The following is a 15,642-nucleotide window of genomic DNA, read 5'->3' as shown; positions in this document are numbered from 1 at the left end:
CTGAGTGCCACTTGGAGCTGCTCCTGGTGCTCAGAAGGACATCGCTAAAAGGTAGGCAAAGCAAATACTGAGATTTTTGTTTCAATAGTTTTCCATTGAAGGTGACATCTCTTGTGTTAAATCACCTACAGCCAATTAGAGTTTTCTCAGTCAGCCTACTTTGTTAACCACGTCTCAGTAAATAAATTAATATGGTATGATACTGAAAGGCCTTATCAGACAGTAAAGGGCACGAAGAAGTCAAACATAATCATAATCTCTCTGAACACAATTCACTACAGTGACAAAGTGAATACCTACATCACATAGCCAACAAGTATGTCACAGTAAAGTATAGGCTACCTCCCTGTGGGGTTTCAAACATGCAGATATATTCACTGTCGTCAGGGAGTGCCAACACAGTAAGGACTTTACCTGCTGCAGCAGCACATCAGACAAGGTGTGACAAAGCGGCGCCTGCATAACTCAACCAAACAAGCTCTGACCTTACATCACTTCATTCTGCAATGTTTGAACAGAGACTTGCGGTCTGCGCTGTTAGCCTACTCAATCGTCGGATTTCAGCGACCTCAATGTACTTTTTATATATTGTGGTTTCGGTGATGTTGACCTCCCTATAAAAGGGATTCACTGACTGACGTGATATTTTGTATATCCTTAATTCGTCACTGACATGCACGCAAAGCGTCAGGTCAGCCTGCCTTTCTCCAAGGAGAAATCAAACCAAGAGTCAACAACAATGACTGGCGCAGCGCTGCATCCGTCAACCGCAACGGGAGACCGGAGTCCATCATTTGCACCGAAATCAAACATACACACACACGATTTTATTTCAAACGAATGATGCAAAGCATGACAGAGACACCGTCTGAAATGAACATGGCTTAAGCATGCGCCGATGAAAACCCGGTTTCAGATCCCTCTCTGTCTTATTGACACGACTGTATCTCCTATACATCGGTGCAACTGGCTGTTCTCTTTAACTGGGTTACGCGACATAACCTTTTAATAACATCCAAGGATAACTAGTGCAGATGTGACTGCAAGTCCCTTTATAAAGACTGCAACAACAGTAAGTGCGACAGAATCACTCCGAGCAGAATATAGAGTAGGGTAGACAGAATAAGTCTGTTGGAACATTGAATGAATTACGGTGATCTTTCATTAAGGGTATATTTCTGTTAAATCTTCACAGCAAGCCTTACCTTATAAGAACCTATACGTGTCTGACGCCACCGGCGTCCGCTTGATGATCAGGCTTTAAGTTTCAATCACAGAGAAAAGATACTGACGATCATGTGTAGTCCAATGTCAAACACACCGGAGCAGCCTCCGATTGCCGTGCAGCTTCCGAGCTTTCTCCGTTTTCCAGTCACGCACACCTGAGCCTCTCTCCAAACACCTCTCTCCCTCATCCCACCCCTTTTCCTCTGCTCTGCTCCTCCTCGCCTCAGTCCCTCTCCCCGCTTTCCTTCTGCTCATCTGTCTCCACGCACCCCCATCCCATCCCGCTTCCCCTCTCGGCTAGTTTTATCCTCATAACTCCCCTCTCATCCACCCATCTCCAGCTCTCATATCCTCCGGCCCTCCACCCATCTCCCTTAATTTTCCCTCCTCTCCAATTTAACTAAAACACCTACCTTTTCATTTTACCTCCACTCCCATCTTGTCCTATATTCTCTCCCCTTGCATTTGGCTGTTTTGTTACGCTTTAGTGAATGTGCCTATGGGTCATTCAATTTATTTGAGCATTTCTTTCGCCTCATCTATCTTGCTTCATCCTCTTGTCCTTCGTATCACGTCTTCCTACTTGACGTGTTGACAAGTAAGGACAAACTAAAAATAACAACTTTCAGGAAAGAACAGACAAGCTAGCAGACCGCTAATTAGAAGAGAACAGAACTGCCGACAACAAGGCTGTTGAGCGTCTAACGTTAGCTGAATTATGCTAACTGTCTTACCTTTATCTTATAATATTTCATAGTTCAATATCATAAACCATGGAGCAACGAAGTTTATCTGTAAACCTATTTATGTTGTCGTGTTAACTAGTGTTAAGTGCGTTAAGATAATCAATTAGGCTACTCTATCTGAAGACGTGCGCATTTAGCAACTAGCTAAATGCTTTCGCAGATGTTAGCTTAGCTTAAGTGGTGACTCAACTTTGTTGCTAAGCGACGCACCTCTGCTCATCGATTTATGGTTCCTGTTCCCCCGAACTCAACTTTCCTCGCCCATAAACCCCAATATAGTCGTCACCTTTCCAACAACCAGCATCTCTACACCGCCTACCTAACACCGCCAGCAGAACGGGTACGCACACTAACACTACGAAAGGCAAGGGTGACGGAAACAGCCTTCGACAGAACACCTGTAGAGGGCTCGAGAGTGATTCAGCCAATCAGAGCCGAGGACCAGTTTCTTTTAACTTTCTCTTACGATTTAATTCACCCTCGTTCGTTCAAATGTTATTGATTAGGAGGACGACAATTCCATTAAATATTGCCAAAGTTCAGAATGAAGTAGGCTATACTAAGTCATGGCAGCAGAGGGAACAACAGATAGTGACACACAGAGAAACACAGCAAGAAACGTGCAGTGTGATGGTTAAACCGAGGTTATTGATTTGTTAGACTATAGTGTTAGTCTGTCTCCTCTCTGTCTCTCTACACATGCATTCTTGTCCCTTTTACCCTCTGTGGCTCTCTGGTTCTACTGTACATTAAATCCTGCACTCACAAACGCCTTTAATTATCAATTTAAATACTCAGGAAAAACTGAGCTAAAGCCTGTAAACTGCAAATGTGCTGAAGCCTAATAGCTCGTCGTGGTTTTTAGCCTAATGTAGGATGAAGGTGGACTGCCTGCATCTCTCTCCCCTCTCTGATCACACAGACATCAGAGGTGACACTGTGAGCTGGTATAACGACGCAGTGGATGAGATCGATAGCATTTGAAGTTTCGTAGCGGTCACAAGAGTAAAGAGCCATTAACCTATACAGCTTCGCCTGGCGTCCGACTTCAAGACCCACAGAGATCAAATCATTAAAGATTAAAAAAAAAATCAATACAAATTTAATGGAAACATCGTGCGCCTCCTGCAAACGTCTCCAGCCATAAAACACTGACACTGACGGGCAAACGACGGGCATTTTTAGGTTTTGCACGAAAATACTCTTATATCCTGTCTTTGTAATGGCATTGGAGCGTTTAATTTCATTCGATGTAAGTTTTAGAATTATTTTATTTGACTTTAATCAATAATAAAACATCACTTTTATATCACTCTATCCATACAGGCGCCTGTCAAGACATACAGTACAAAAGATATGTGATATGATCGCACATATCATTTCCATCATATATGATGGAAAGCTCTCTTAATGTTTATTGCGCTTTCTTCAACTCTGGGGATTTGTTTGGAAATGTGCCTTGCTGTCTGACAACAAATGGGCTCAACAGTATTTCCTTGCGTAGCCATACCAGTCACTGACGGTTCATAAATCTTGCAGCAGAATGAATTATAGGACATTGAAAACATCATATGTGCTATTAGGTCGCTGTCAACTCTCATTGGGTATCTTATGGAAGACGCATGCCTCACTGGAAGATTACAGAAGTGGCTGTTTGTAATTTACTCCTATAATGCGAATAGGGGGTTATCTGAGGAAGCGTCCCCTCGTTGTGACTTTGAGATGCACTCCCATGCGTGAACTTGGCTGCTTTAGCACAAATAAATGCCTGAGCAATTGTCTTTACCCGACCACACGTCTGTTTTCTTCCACGAACGGAAAGCAGGAGAAGTTAAGAGTCGCATACCTTTGCTTGCGGGACAGGTGAATGCTCCTGGAGAAACACAGCATCCCTTGCGCGTCCGTCAGGGCATCATGCTCGCGTTGGGTAATCTACTTTTTCACTATGGTAACAAATAAAGCCCCTGTCCTCTCTCTCCGCCGCTCCACGCGCTCCAATGAGGAGGCTCCGATCGCGTCACAGGTCACCCACCCTGTCTCTATCTCTCTCTCTCTCCCTCTCTCGATATCACACCTAGCTCTAAGACACCATCTGGAGATAGATACTTACAGAGAGCAGCGGAGAGGAAGACTGGGAGAGAGGGAGAGAGGAGGGTATGTGGGATAGAAGGGGGTTTAGGGCTTGGCTATGACCAGGCTTGGATTAATTTGCCAGCCAAATGCATTTGGGATTAGTAGACCATTAAATGAGCATAGACATACACAAGCACGCACGCACACACACAGACGCACACAACTACAGTCTGTCTTTCTCACCCTCACACGCAGCTTTAGCTGATGCAGTGATAGCCTTACTAACCCTGACCTCTATCCCTGTGGCTCTCCGTCTCTGTTTCAGTTTCCTGAGCTGGTTTTGACACGAAAATGGGCTAACAGGCCAGCATGCCAGTGCACATGCACACATAAACAGACTCTCTCACTCATGCACAATTTCACAAATGCGTGTTTATGTGTGTCTGCTGGTAGAAATAATGTGTGTTGCAGTAATGTATCTATATTCCTTTTTTTTTCCATGAGGCATAAAAAAAATATAGAACAAAGACTCCCAAAGATGAATTACCAAACAGGCTAGAGTGCAAGTGCAACATGACCCCAGATCCCAGGTTTGTGGCAGTTACCTGTGAGTATAAACTGCAACAGAAAGGCAACTACTGCATTTTTACCTTTTTTACCTTGAAGTCTTTAAAAGAGGCTGTGTGTGAAAATCTAGTTTTAATACCTCTAATATTCCAGTTGATATTATGCTTGCCTGTTGTATATTCTTGAATAAATTAGCATTTAATGAACTTTCAGTTGCTGGAGAACATGAGGAACTCAATAAGAGCCCAGAGGTCACTTTTTGCCCCAGAGTCCACTAGTGGCTAAAACCAGTCCTGAAATTGGCAGAAGCAAAAAACAACAGATGCAGATCAATATATGATCAGATATATTTTTGTTATGATGAAAAGCAAGCTAGTTTTGCTTTAGAAGAGGACTCAGGATATGTTAAAACCATGCTGTCAGTAGAGTTCAGTTGCAACTAAATAACTCATGATGTCCCATGAATGACGGACAGTAAGGCTGGCCCAAAGAGCTGGGTCCTCTGAAGGACTCGCTCCACAACAGTGGATGCTTCAGGGAAGGGCTGCATTCCAACAGCTGTCTGAAGATCATAAAGACATATATTCAACAAAGTGGTATAGATCAGTTAAATCAGGCAAGTTACAGCACAGCAATCCCATGACACAGTGCCTCAGTTTACAGTACAAGGTGTAATGTTTCACTTTCCTACATACAGGAAAACTGGTAAGCAATGTACCATCTTTGTGAAATGATCTCATTCCACTGACGTTAGTGAAATGATTCTTGTAGGAATACATCCATAATTTCCACTTGTTTGTAAAGCATTTTATTGACATCGTAAACCAGGCTGTTAACAAGAACAGTGGAATTTATGACTTATTTCCAATATTTACATCTTTACTTTTTCATTGATCGACGTTATGTCATGTATTTACCATATCACACCTCAAATATGGTACATACAACATGGTCGATGATCACTTAAATGAACTATTAAACAACTAGTGAGCCCACAAGGGATTATGGGATACTCATGGCTGTAGTGAATCACCTCATGTGCTGCAGGTTGCAGGAAAAAGTCAGCATTTATTAGATGGGTCATCTTGTGACACATTTGGTGTTAACATGCAGACGTCGAGGGATCCAGCCTCTGAATTCAGATGCAGCATAATCCTTCATCTGCTCTCGTATCCCAGCTTCAAGCCTAAATCAACAAGCAATAATCGAGGAGGACCACACTTTATTATCTTTATTTGACAGTAGATAGATGTTACTGGCAAGCTCTTTGTCTCTATGTATGTGATCTCCATCAACAAATGAATGGATCCCTGGACACACATTTTTAAGAATTTCCTCGGTCATTTACACTGACATCAATAATAGTGACTCATGTCAGCACACGTGAAGTTTCTGTCTGCTGCCACATCATACCATGTCCTTGATTTTCTAAAAAGAGCTGTATAGGATGGATGAAATGCCAGAATGATCTGGGGGTCACATTTCCATGGCAACCTCTTCACTCTTGTATTAAAACAGAAAATCAACAAGCAGCCAATAGATCAGCTCAATTTGTCTCATTTGATTCCAGTCAAACAGCACACCAACAAATTCGACTCCATAATCGCTTAGATGGACACTTGAGACTTGGTTGATGCAAATTCGGATCAATAAATGAATCAACACTGAAACACGTGACAGAAGAGAGTGTCTCGCATGGTGGAGAATCAGACTGAAAGGTATGACAGATGAACATCATCCAGTTAGTGCACTGTATGTGCGTAATCTGACACTGACACTGTTAAGCAGAGTGTGTGGGCTACAGTGGAGTACATCACATTGCGACAGGTCCCCCGGTTAGAAGAAAATAAGATTACAGTGACACAACAAATGCGACAAGGACACACTACGAAACATACCTGGACTCTGTGTGTATAACTGGTGTGTAACTACGTACAAGTGCGCAGCACATGCATAGAAACATCTATAGGGTAAAATTCTCTTTTTTACCACACTCCTCCGCAAATCACAAGCACAACAGAGTCAGTGTCACAGTCGGCAAATCAATTATTCAATGGCATTTCAAAATAACAGTGGATACCCATGGTTGCCATAGACACATAGCTGATTTACAGGGTTGTCACTTGACTGTGATATTCCCACTCTAAGTAGGACAAATAAAGAGGGAAAAAAAACTACAACCATGTAATGCCACCAGCAAGACCGTCAGTTATGAAACATTCACTCTCATGTAATGTGATTTCTGCTTCATTACAGGTGAAGATTTGGGTTTTAATGTCACGTATTTCTTTTAAGCAAATTAAAGATGATCTGGTATTTAATGATTCTTAATAAACCTAAATATCCTGATTGTTTAGCTCATGATATCAGGTTTTTAGACTTGCTAAATAGTCTCATGATTTATACAAGAATGGTATGTTCGTCTTAAAAAGCTCAACAGGTCTCAAATATATATTCATATATGAAAATCTCTACCAACTTGGGGAAATAATATCACTGCTGACCATTAAAACATTTGTCATGTGACACAAAAGGCAAATCTGTCCACCTTCTTCAATATTCTACAACTCTTACCTGCAAAAAGGTTGAAACTAGTTGAAAAAAATGGAACTGGAACTGGGACAGATATGGGTTTAGTATGCAATACAACATGACACTGTGTTTATTTATCACATTTGAAGCAGAAAAATGCAAATTCAATGCACTTTTTTTTTTTTTTTTTTTTTTAAAGAGAGTTCTCAGATGCTCCAGTGGGCTGTTCCAGAGTCTGGATGCAAACTACAAGCAGCCTCGGTATCGATGTTATCTGTCAGCACAGGTTGACAAGCTGTCATAGTGTCTCTGACTACCAGCACGTCCTGATAACAGGGAAAGCACACAAACTGGGGATGATGCAGCAGTATATGAACGCTACCCTGCAGGAAAGGGAGCCACTCTTAAAATATCTGTATGTACTAATGATTCTTTTCATCATTGATTAATCTAGCTGTTTGACTCTTCTGATTTTGAATTGAATGCCTGTCACAATACTTCCAGAGCCCATAGCGATGTCTTAAAGTACCTTGCTTTGTCTGATCAGCAGTTGAAAAGCCAAAGACACACAGTAATGATACATAGTTTGCTCTCATAGCTCATAGAAGACTCCAAAAAACCCAGAAAATATTCACACACGAGACTCTAGAACCAGTGAAATTAGTGAAATTAAGCCATTTCTGTTAAAAATGTAAAATAATCAATAGCTTATCAAAAGCTGCTACAGATAGATTTTCTGTCGATCGACTATTGGTTAGTGTAATTTAGATAGATCTGTTTGCATCACTCTCTGTCTAGAATGCAGGTGACATGGGGTCACAGGTCAGGAGGCCATGCACCCTGAACCCCCCCCCCCCCCCCCCCCCCCCCCCCCCCACACACACACACACATATATTTATCTAAAGAAGATTTTACTCCAGGACACACATGCACACAGTCAAGATCAACACTTACAAAGACTTACACTAACACCATTCCTTCCATCACTCCTGTCCTGTGAGGCAGCTGTTCACCTGTTAAAAGCTGGTTCATGGAGAACAAACCGGCCGGGTACAGCTCCACCTGCTTTCAAGACTGTACTGAAAAGCAGTGCCCTAATTTTAAGGCAGATTTTCAGATTTTCTCGCAAAATAATTACCTCCTTGGGCAACAAGGTGCAAATTATGTCTCTCCCCTGTAGTTGAAATCAGGAAGAATTGTCTTTCATCTGTGGCAGTGTGGATTTTAACATGAATAAGCTTTCTGAAATGAGAAAACAAGTCAAAGGACCATAAGGAAGACCTCCAGCTGGTCAGATCCTCAGTCTCCTCTCTCCTCTCCTGTCTCATTAGAGCTGATGAGAAGGGAAACTCTAGCTGCGTGCAGTGGGCCTGCTGTGAGAGGGAGGCAGTGTCGCCCTGTGCTGCTCTGCTGTTTAAGGCAATAATCGGGTCGTGCTGCCCTCTTGTGTCTGCTTTTCGACACGGGGAGATTTATCAGAGGGTCTAGCTAGCGTGAAATCTTTACTTGAAGTCACGTGGGTGTTGAGTCATTCAGGAGTTACTGGTGAACTGTTGTAACTTGAGAGGCGAAATTCTCAGTAAGTTCAAGGAAAAAGCACACACACACACACGCTGCCTGCCTCTCCCTCTCAGAAGAGCCCTGCGGACATGTTTATCCTGTGATGGTCATTCCTGTGCGCTCCGCTGCGTTCCTGCAGCGGGATAAGCTGCATCCCGTGCCTGGCTACGGCAGCATGTGACCGGGCTTGTGATCCCGAGGTTTGCGCGGATGACTGTCTGCCCTGAGCCCGACTGTACCAGTCTGCAGAGGGCGAGGAGGGAGAGCATATTTCTTCTAGTTTGACATATTATACATTCTTGTATTGTGCAGATGATCGTCACGCTGTCCCATGTGGTCCAGCTGATGAGGACACTGTCAAAGACTTATTGTTGCGCATTATTTTGAAACGTTTCCTAAACCACGTTGTAACTTCTTTAAGTTCAAATTCTTATATATTGTCATTAATTGTATGAAAAATATTAATGGCACAAAGCGCCATCATGGTACTGTGCAATTTTAGCGTATTCGTATTTGACATTAATACTTTTATTCTACCCATTCTACATTACTTGTTACTCAACCACAGTACTATAGCTTCACCTCCACCAGTTACAATGAAAGAATGAAAAAAAAACTGCTTATGAGCAGGGGTTTTTTTGTTTTTTGTTTTTTTTTACCTATTTTTGAATCCAATAATGTATAATAATGTCACACTGGCAGGGTATTTTTCTGTGCAATGAGTAGTTACATTTGTACTTTAAATACATTACTTATGCACTTCAATTTCAGTAAGACTTTGAACATGTTTACTTCTTGCAGAATAGTTTTAAGTTGTGATATTGCTACTTTTAGTTATGTGAAAATACTCTTTCGATCACTAATAATCACCATATTTTGACGCCATAAACAAATTAATAAGAGTATGAACATAGCTGTCTTTGCACAACACATTTGCAGCCTGAGCATTGCCTTTGTGTTTGTTCAGGAAATAATGGCCTGCACGCTGTGAACAATGGCAGCTGCATATGAAAAAGCAGAACAACTGTTGTAATTTCCACCGGGAAAATCTCTTCTCACTTGGACACATTACTGGAAAGTGCAGCAACACGTAGGTGAAAACATTTTTTTTTTTTTTTTTTAAAAGCACCCAACAGTGCATCTCTTTCTCTCACAGTTTGAGAACTGAAGGTTAGGATTTTATCCTCAACTTTGTAAAACACCACTGATATTAAATGTTTGCTTGATGGAGCCGTCTGAGTGACTTCCTCTTTTTATTCTCGATGATATATCGTTATGTAATAGAATAGGAGGAAAGTGTGGCTGCCTATTGTTATTTATGTGGCATGAAATGAGATTGAAACTCACATCAGCATGCATGCCATGTAAGGTCATAAATCAAGTCCATAATGTGGACATGCTCTGAACAGTGAACTGGTCTGAGGGAAGGAAGAGGTGCCTTCTGTAAAAAGCAAATATGGACCCATTTAATCAAGAGAATTCAGCTTTTTGACTGTAAATGTTAGCAGGTGTTGAATGATAGATGGTTAATACATATTCCAAAACGTTATTGGTTTAGCTTTTCCTATTCAGTTGCTGTAAATGCTTCCTGCAACAAAAACTGCCTCTTAACCCAATTTCCAGTCCTTTGTATAAAGTAATAAAGCATAATTCTGACAGAAAATGATGGAATAAGCGATACTTTGACTGTTAATTCACAAAGTGGTCTAGATTCTGTAACTCTGAACTGTGCACACAAGGTACAATCAGGCTTTAATGAAACTTTAAATATTAAACTCTATCAAGTGTTCCTCATGTTGTCCATATGGTTTATTTTATGCCTCTGTTTTTTTTAGCTTTGCTATTCACAGAGAGCTCTAGTGCCACAAAATAACTTTTAGAAATATGAAAAATAAATTCTGAAATATTGAAAAGCTGCAGTTCTGTCTTTCACGCCCCTGTAAGAAATTGTTAAGTGTTTAGCTTCCACATGATAACTTTAATCATGTTTACCACTATCACATCACTTGCCTGTTGTGAACAATAATCTGGGAACTATATCATGTTTTGTGCTGTCTTTTGTCAACATGCTGTTTAGAAGAGCTGTCAGATATTGTTAATGCTCAGGACAATCAGCAACACTGTGGTGCAAACTGAATGAGTTGCAAAAAAACTGTGCAACCAAAATCTTTCATTTCCCTTAATGACCTCAAGAGACTAAACTCTGGTGTTTGTGAGATCATGATCTCAATCAGACCACCTGTTTAAATAAAGGATTGAATAAAGTGATAGAAATGGACTCTTTGTGATGTGAAGTGAGTCAGAAGTTTAGCAGTTTACGGTAGAGAAAAATGAATTGATAGTTTTACCTGAATGATGGTTTAAGTTAGCAGACAGTGATGTTTACCATGTTGCTCAGACTAAAAGTTTGCTTATAACATAAATCTACCAATGTTTCATCATCAGCTAAAAGATAGTCAACATAACTCCTACTATTCAGTGGTTTTTTCCTCCCACTGAATACACTGATGAGCACTCCTTCGGTTAGGCTGTACTGGACACATGCACACGTTAAGGTCACTGTGGCACAAGCCCTGATTCTCATTAATGTGCTGTGTAATATCGGTTTTCCACCTCCTTATCTACAATTTCTTTTCATTTCTCACTTTTTCTGTTTCAACAGCACATCAACTGCACACTCGATCATGCACAAATTCTGGGCCAGCCTTTGTCAAGGGGAGGGCTGTTGTACGTGCACACACACACACACACACACACACACACACACACACATTTCTGCCTGAGGTGTAGTGGATCAGAGGTCAGCTGGTCTCAAGACAAAATGAGAGAGGAATCAGGAATATTATCCTGAGCATGTGATGGTGTGTGAGTGCACATGCTTCTCTCTGTCTCGCTCTGTGTGTGTGTGTGTGTGTGTGTGTGTGTGTGTGTGTGTGTGTGTGCTTTACTGAGTGCGTGAGATCACAGTGAGATCACACACTTTGTCAGAGTACGGCCCCTAAAACCGCTCAATGAGAGGGGAGAGAACAGGGGACTGTTGGCTGGGTGGAGGAGAGGTGGAAGGAGGTTTGGTAGAGGGTTAGATGGTAGCACAGAGGGGTAGCAAGTTTCACAAACCTGCAAGCTGCAATTATTTTAGATAGCTTAGTAATTGGTTACTTGTATAAATCCAGATACCTGAAGAGGGTGTAGATTTACTCTTTAAGTCTACTGCAGAAGCCATCTAGGGATCAAATTTGGTTAAATGTGTATTTCAGTGAATCTACTCCTCTGTGCTGCTGTTTCTTGTAAGCTGCGTAGTCTGTGAGGGCATCAGGTTCTGTGTGTTTATCTTCCTGCTGTGGTTAAAACTGGAGCTGCTCTGACTTTTCATCATGAGGAGCCTGTATGCATCTATAGTTCTGCTGCAGCTCATCGGGACTTGTTTATGCCAATTCCCTCGCCCCTGTGCTAACTCAGAGGGACTACGGACCAAAGAGTGCTGCCCGGTGTGGGATGGTGACGGCTCAGCCTGCGGCGCCCTGTCGGGTCGTGGTTTCTGCACTGAAGTGGAGGTGTCAGATGAGCCCCACGGGCCCCAGTACCCACACAGTGGGATTGATGACAGAGAGCTTTGGCCTTTAGCGTTCTACAACAGGACGTGCCGTTGTGCTGGAAACTACGGAGGCTTTAATTGTGGTGAATGCAGGTTTGGTTACTGGGGCTCAAACTGTGCTGAGTACAGGGAATCAGTGCGTAGGAACATCCTGACCATGTCAAATGCTGAGCAACAGAAGTTCATCTCATATCTCAATCTGGCCAAGAACACCATCAGCCGTGACTATGTGATCTCCACAGCAACAAGAGCAGAGATGGGTGAAAATGGGGAGAACCCCATGTTCTCTGACATCAACACCTATGACCTGTTCGTCTGGATGCACTACTATGTGTCCCGGGACACCTTCTTGGGAGGGCCAGGGAACGTATGGAGAGACATCGACTTTGCCCATGAATCTGCAGCATTTCTGCCATGGCACCGAGTCTACCTGCTTCACTGGGAGAATGAGATACGGAAGCTGACGGGAGATTTCAACTTCACCATCCCATACTGGGACTGGAGGGATGCCCAGTCCTGTGAGGTGTGCACCGATGCTCTGATGGGCGGACGCAGCTCCTTCAATCCTAACCTCATCAGCCCTGCTTCAGTCTTCTCCTCCTGGAAGGTAAGAATGTTTGGTTTGTCTCTCTGATTCTGAGTGTGTGTCTGTGAGCCTGCATGTTTGAGTATGGTTAGATGTATGAGCAAATCTTTATCCATTATTAAGAGACTGAAAATTCCTTTCTCCAACAAACAAACAAAGGCCTGTTTTATTTCCACTCTGCCGGTCTGTTGTTCTAAAGCTGGTTTAGACTCTTAATCCAAAGAAATTACAGATTTGGTCGCAAACACACAATTTTTTAAGAATTCATCCTCAAGTGATCCAGCCAACGTAAGGGATCAGAGCGAAAAAGCCTACTTCAGAAGCTTTGTATGCACGTCCCAGAAAATGTATAAAAGACAACAACTTTATGTTATTTAAAGTCACAAAATATTGTAGTAAATTATACTTCGACCAATGATCACTTTCTTCCGCTGGGTTTACATCATGCCATTTGTCTTCACTAATTATATCCATGCTTACACTCCAAAACAAGTAACACACATCAGCCTGCTTCATAGAAGTTAGCATTCCTGTATGAGAGCCATTTCACCAAGCCCATATTGATGAATGGACCTCTACAGAGATCTGTACTTTCACACCACAGTGGCTCACTAAATGCATGAGTTTTTGCACGCGTGTGTGTGTTTGCAGGTGATCTGCACCCAGCCAGAGGAATACAACAGCCGAGAGGCATTGTGTAACGCTACTGGGGAGGGTCCACTGTTGCGTAATCCTGGCAACCATGATCCAAACCGCGTGCCTCGACTCCCCACGACAGCTGATGTGGAGTTGGTTGTGGGCCTCCCTGAGTACGAGACGGAACCCATGGACCGATTGGCCAACATGAGCTTTAGGAACGCCATTGAGGGTACACACTCCCACACACACACAAACACACACAGGTTTATACTTCTACTCTCAGACTGTCATTGATATTGTGCATTCTCCAGCCCCTTACCCAAACCCCTTCCCCTAACCTGAACAACTGACCCAAAAATCATCTGTTTTCCAATTGGAGACATGGCTTTTGGCCCCAGGTAACTGGTCTTGAATCTAAAATGTGTCCCTGAATGCAGCCAAAGTTGTAATATTTTGAACAAAGCATCTTTTAAACTGAGCAACAGAGAAGTGGGGCTTTTCTACAATCATCTGTTCCATCCCTAACAAAATTCACAAATATCTCCTTTCTTATCTTTTTGCTCACCTCCCTCCTTAATGTGCACATCTATCTATCTATATCTTCTCTAATGAACATGTTGTCACTTCTCTTTCCTCCTGCAGGTTTTTCTGATCCAGAGACAGGTATTGCCGTGCCAGGCCAGAGCACCATGCACAACGCCTTGCACGTCTTCATGAATGGCTCCATGTCGTCAGTGCAGGGTTCAGCCAATGATCCCATATTCCTGCTGCACCATGCTTTCATTGACAGGTGTGACGATACACGTAGACTTAATGACACACAGGAAAAGAGCAATATGGTTACAAAATGCTGACAAAGACGTATTCATCTGTTTGATAAAAATTTTTTCAAACTCAGAAGTTGCATGTATGTGTGGCTCTTATATTGAAGATTTCCACCTTTATATGTAATATTTCTCCCTTTCTTTTTCCTCTCCCTGTATTTCTTTGTCTACCTTCTTGGCGCTGCCATAATGTGATTTCTCCATTCCTTTTCTGTCTTTATCCGTCCTTCTCCTCCTCTCTCGTTTTCATCTAATATCCTTCACTCCCCTTTATCGCTCTGTTCTTTCCTTCTCTTCTCCAGCATCTTTGAACGCTGGCTCAGGACCCACCAGCCTCTCCGGACCAGCTACCCACGTGCCAATGCTCCCATTGGCCACAACGATGGTTACTACATGGTGCCCTTCCTGCCTCTCTATAGAAATGGAGACTACTTCCTGTCCAACAAGGCTCTAGGATTTGAGTACGCCTACCTGTTGGACCCTGGTCAGTACAGAACTACAAACATGTTCAGTAAATGAGTGTCTCAGCGGGTTTCCCTCTATGTTAAGATGGCTCATCCTGTGTATCGCCACTACAGGCCAGAGGTTTGTTCAGGAGTTCTTGACGCCCTACCTCCAGCAGGCCCAGCAGATCTGGCAGTGGCTGCTGGGAGCTGGGATCTTCGGGGCGCTGATCGCCACAATCATTGCTGCACTGATTGTTGTTGCAAGAAGGAAGTGGAAGCGTAACCAGAGGAGAAAGAGGGCATCGAGCTACGGAGAGAGACAGCCACTACTGCAAAGCAGCTCAGAGGAAGGCTCATCTTCATATCAGACTACTCTGTAACACGCACAGATACTGTACATACAACTGTATATGAATGTACAAAATATCAGGGACACTTGCATAAAGAAAATCAATTAGCTGAATCCTGGGACAACACTTTGTTATTGATGTCCTGGAATAAATATTTTAAAATGTTTACAGGTTAAAAGATTTTATAAGGTTTTTAGGTAATAAAACACAAAATATCCTTGATATTTTTTACATTCATTTGGTACTTTTAATATTTTTGTGACACCCACACACAAAATTACAGACTTTCAGAGCCATTAAGTGTTCATTTTTACAATGAAACACACTGTTTGAATGAAAGTGTAAAGATATGTACACTATACAGATTATGTTCTCGTGGGTATTTGAACTGTGATGTGTGTCAGGTTAAAGCACTTGCGCTTGTGAACATTTACTCTCTCCTTCACAAGCTACTGAGCAGTCCACTGTGTTCGGATCAGCAGCAAATGTGTGGACA

At 42.4% G+C, this 15,642-nt stretch overlaps 1 protein-coding gene across 1 annotated transcript; it reads left to right on the top strand.

Moving 5' to 3' along the window:
- Nucleotides 1-12,080: 12,080 nt before the first annotated feature.
- tyr (tyrosinase) lies at nucleotides 12,081-15,176 on the top strand. Its single transcript, XM_041940408.1, has 5 exons — nucleotides 12,081-12,908; nucleotides 13,539-13,755; nucleotides 14,169-14,316; nucleotides 14,653-14,834; nucleotides 14,929-15,176. Exons 1-5 carry the CDS (start codon nucleotides 12,081-12,083, stop codon nucleotides 15,174-15,176), a joined length of 1,623 nt encoding a protein of 540 aa, XP_041796342.1.
- The last annotated feature ends 466 nt before the right edge of the window (nucleotides 15,177-15,642 follow it).

Source organism: Chelmon rostratus, chromosome 7 (assembly GCF_017976325.1).
Source record: "Chelmon rostratus isolate fCheRos1 chromosome 7, fCheRos1.pri, whole genome shotgun sequence".
Lineage (NCBI taxonomy): Eukaryota > Metazoa > Chordata > Actinopteri > Chaetodontiformes > Chaetodontidae > Chelmon > Chelmon rostratus.
The sequence above is the reverse complement of the archived record's forward strand: the minus strand, read 5'-3'. Positions and strand labels throughout refer to the sequence as shown.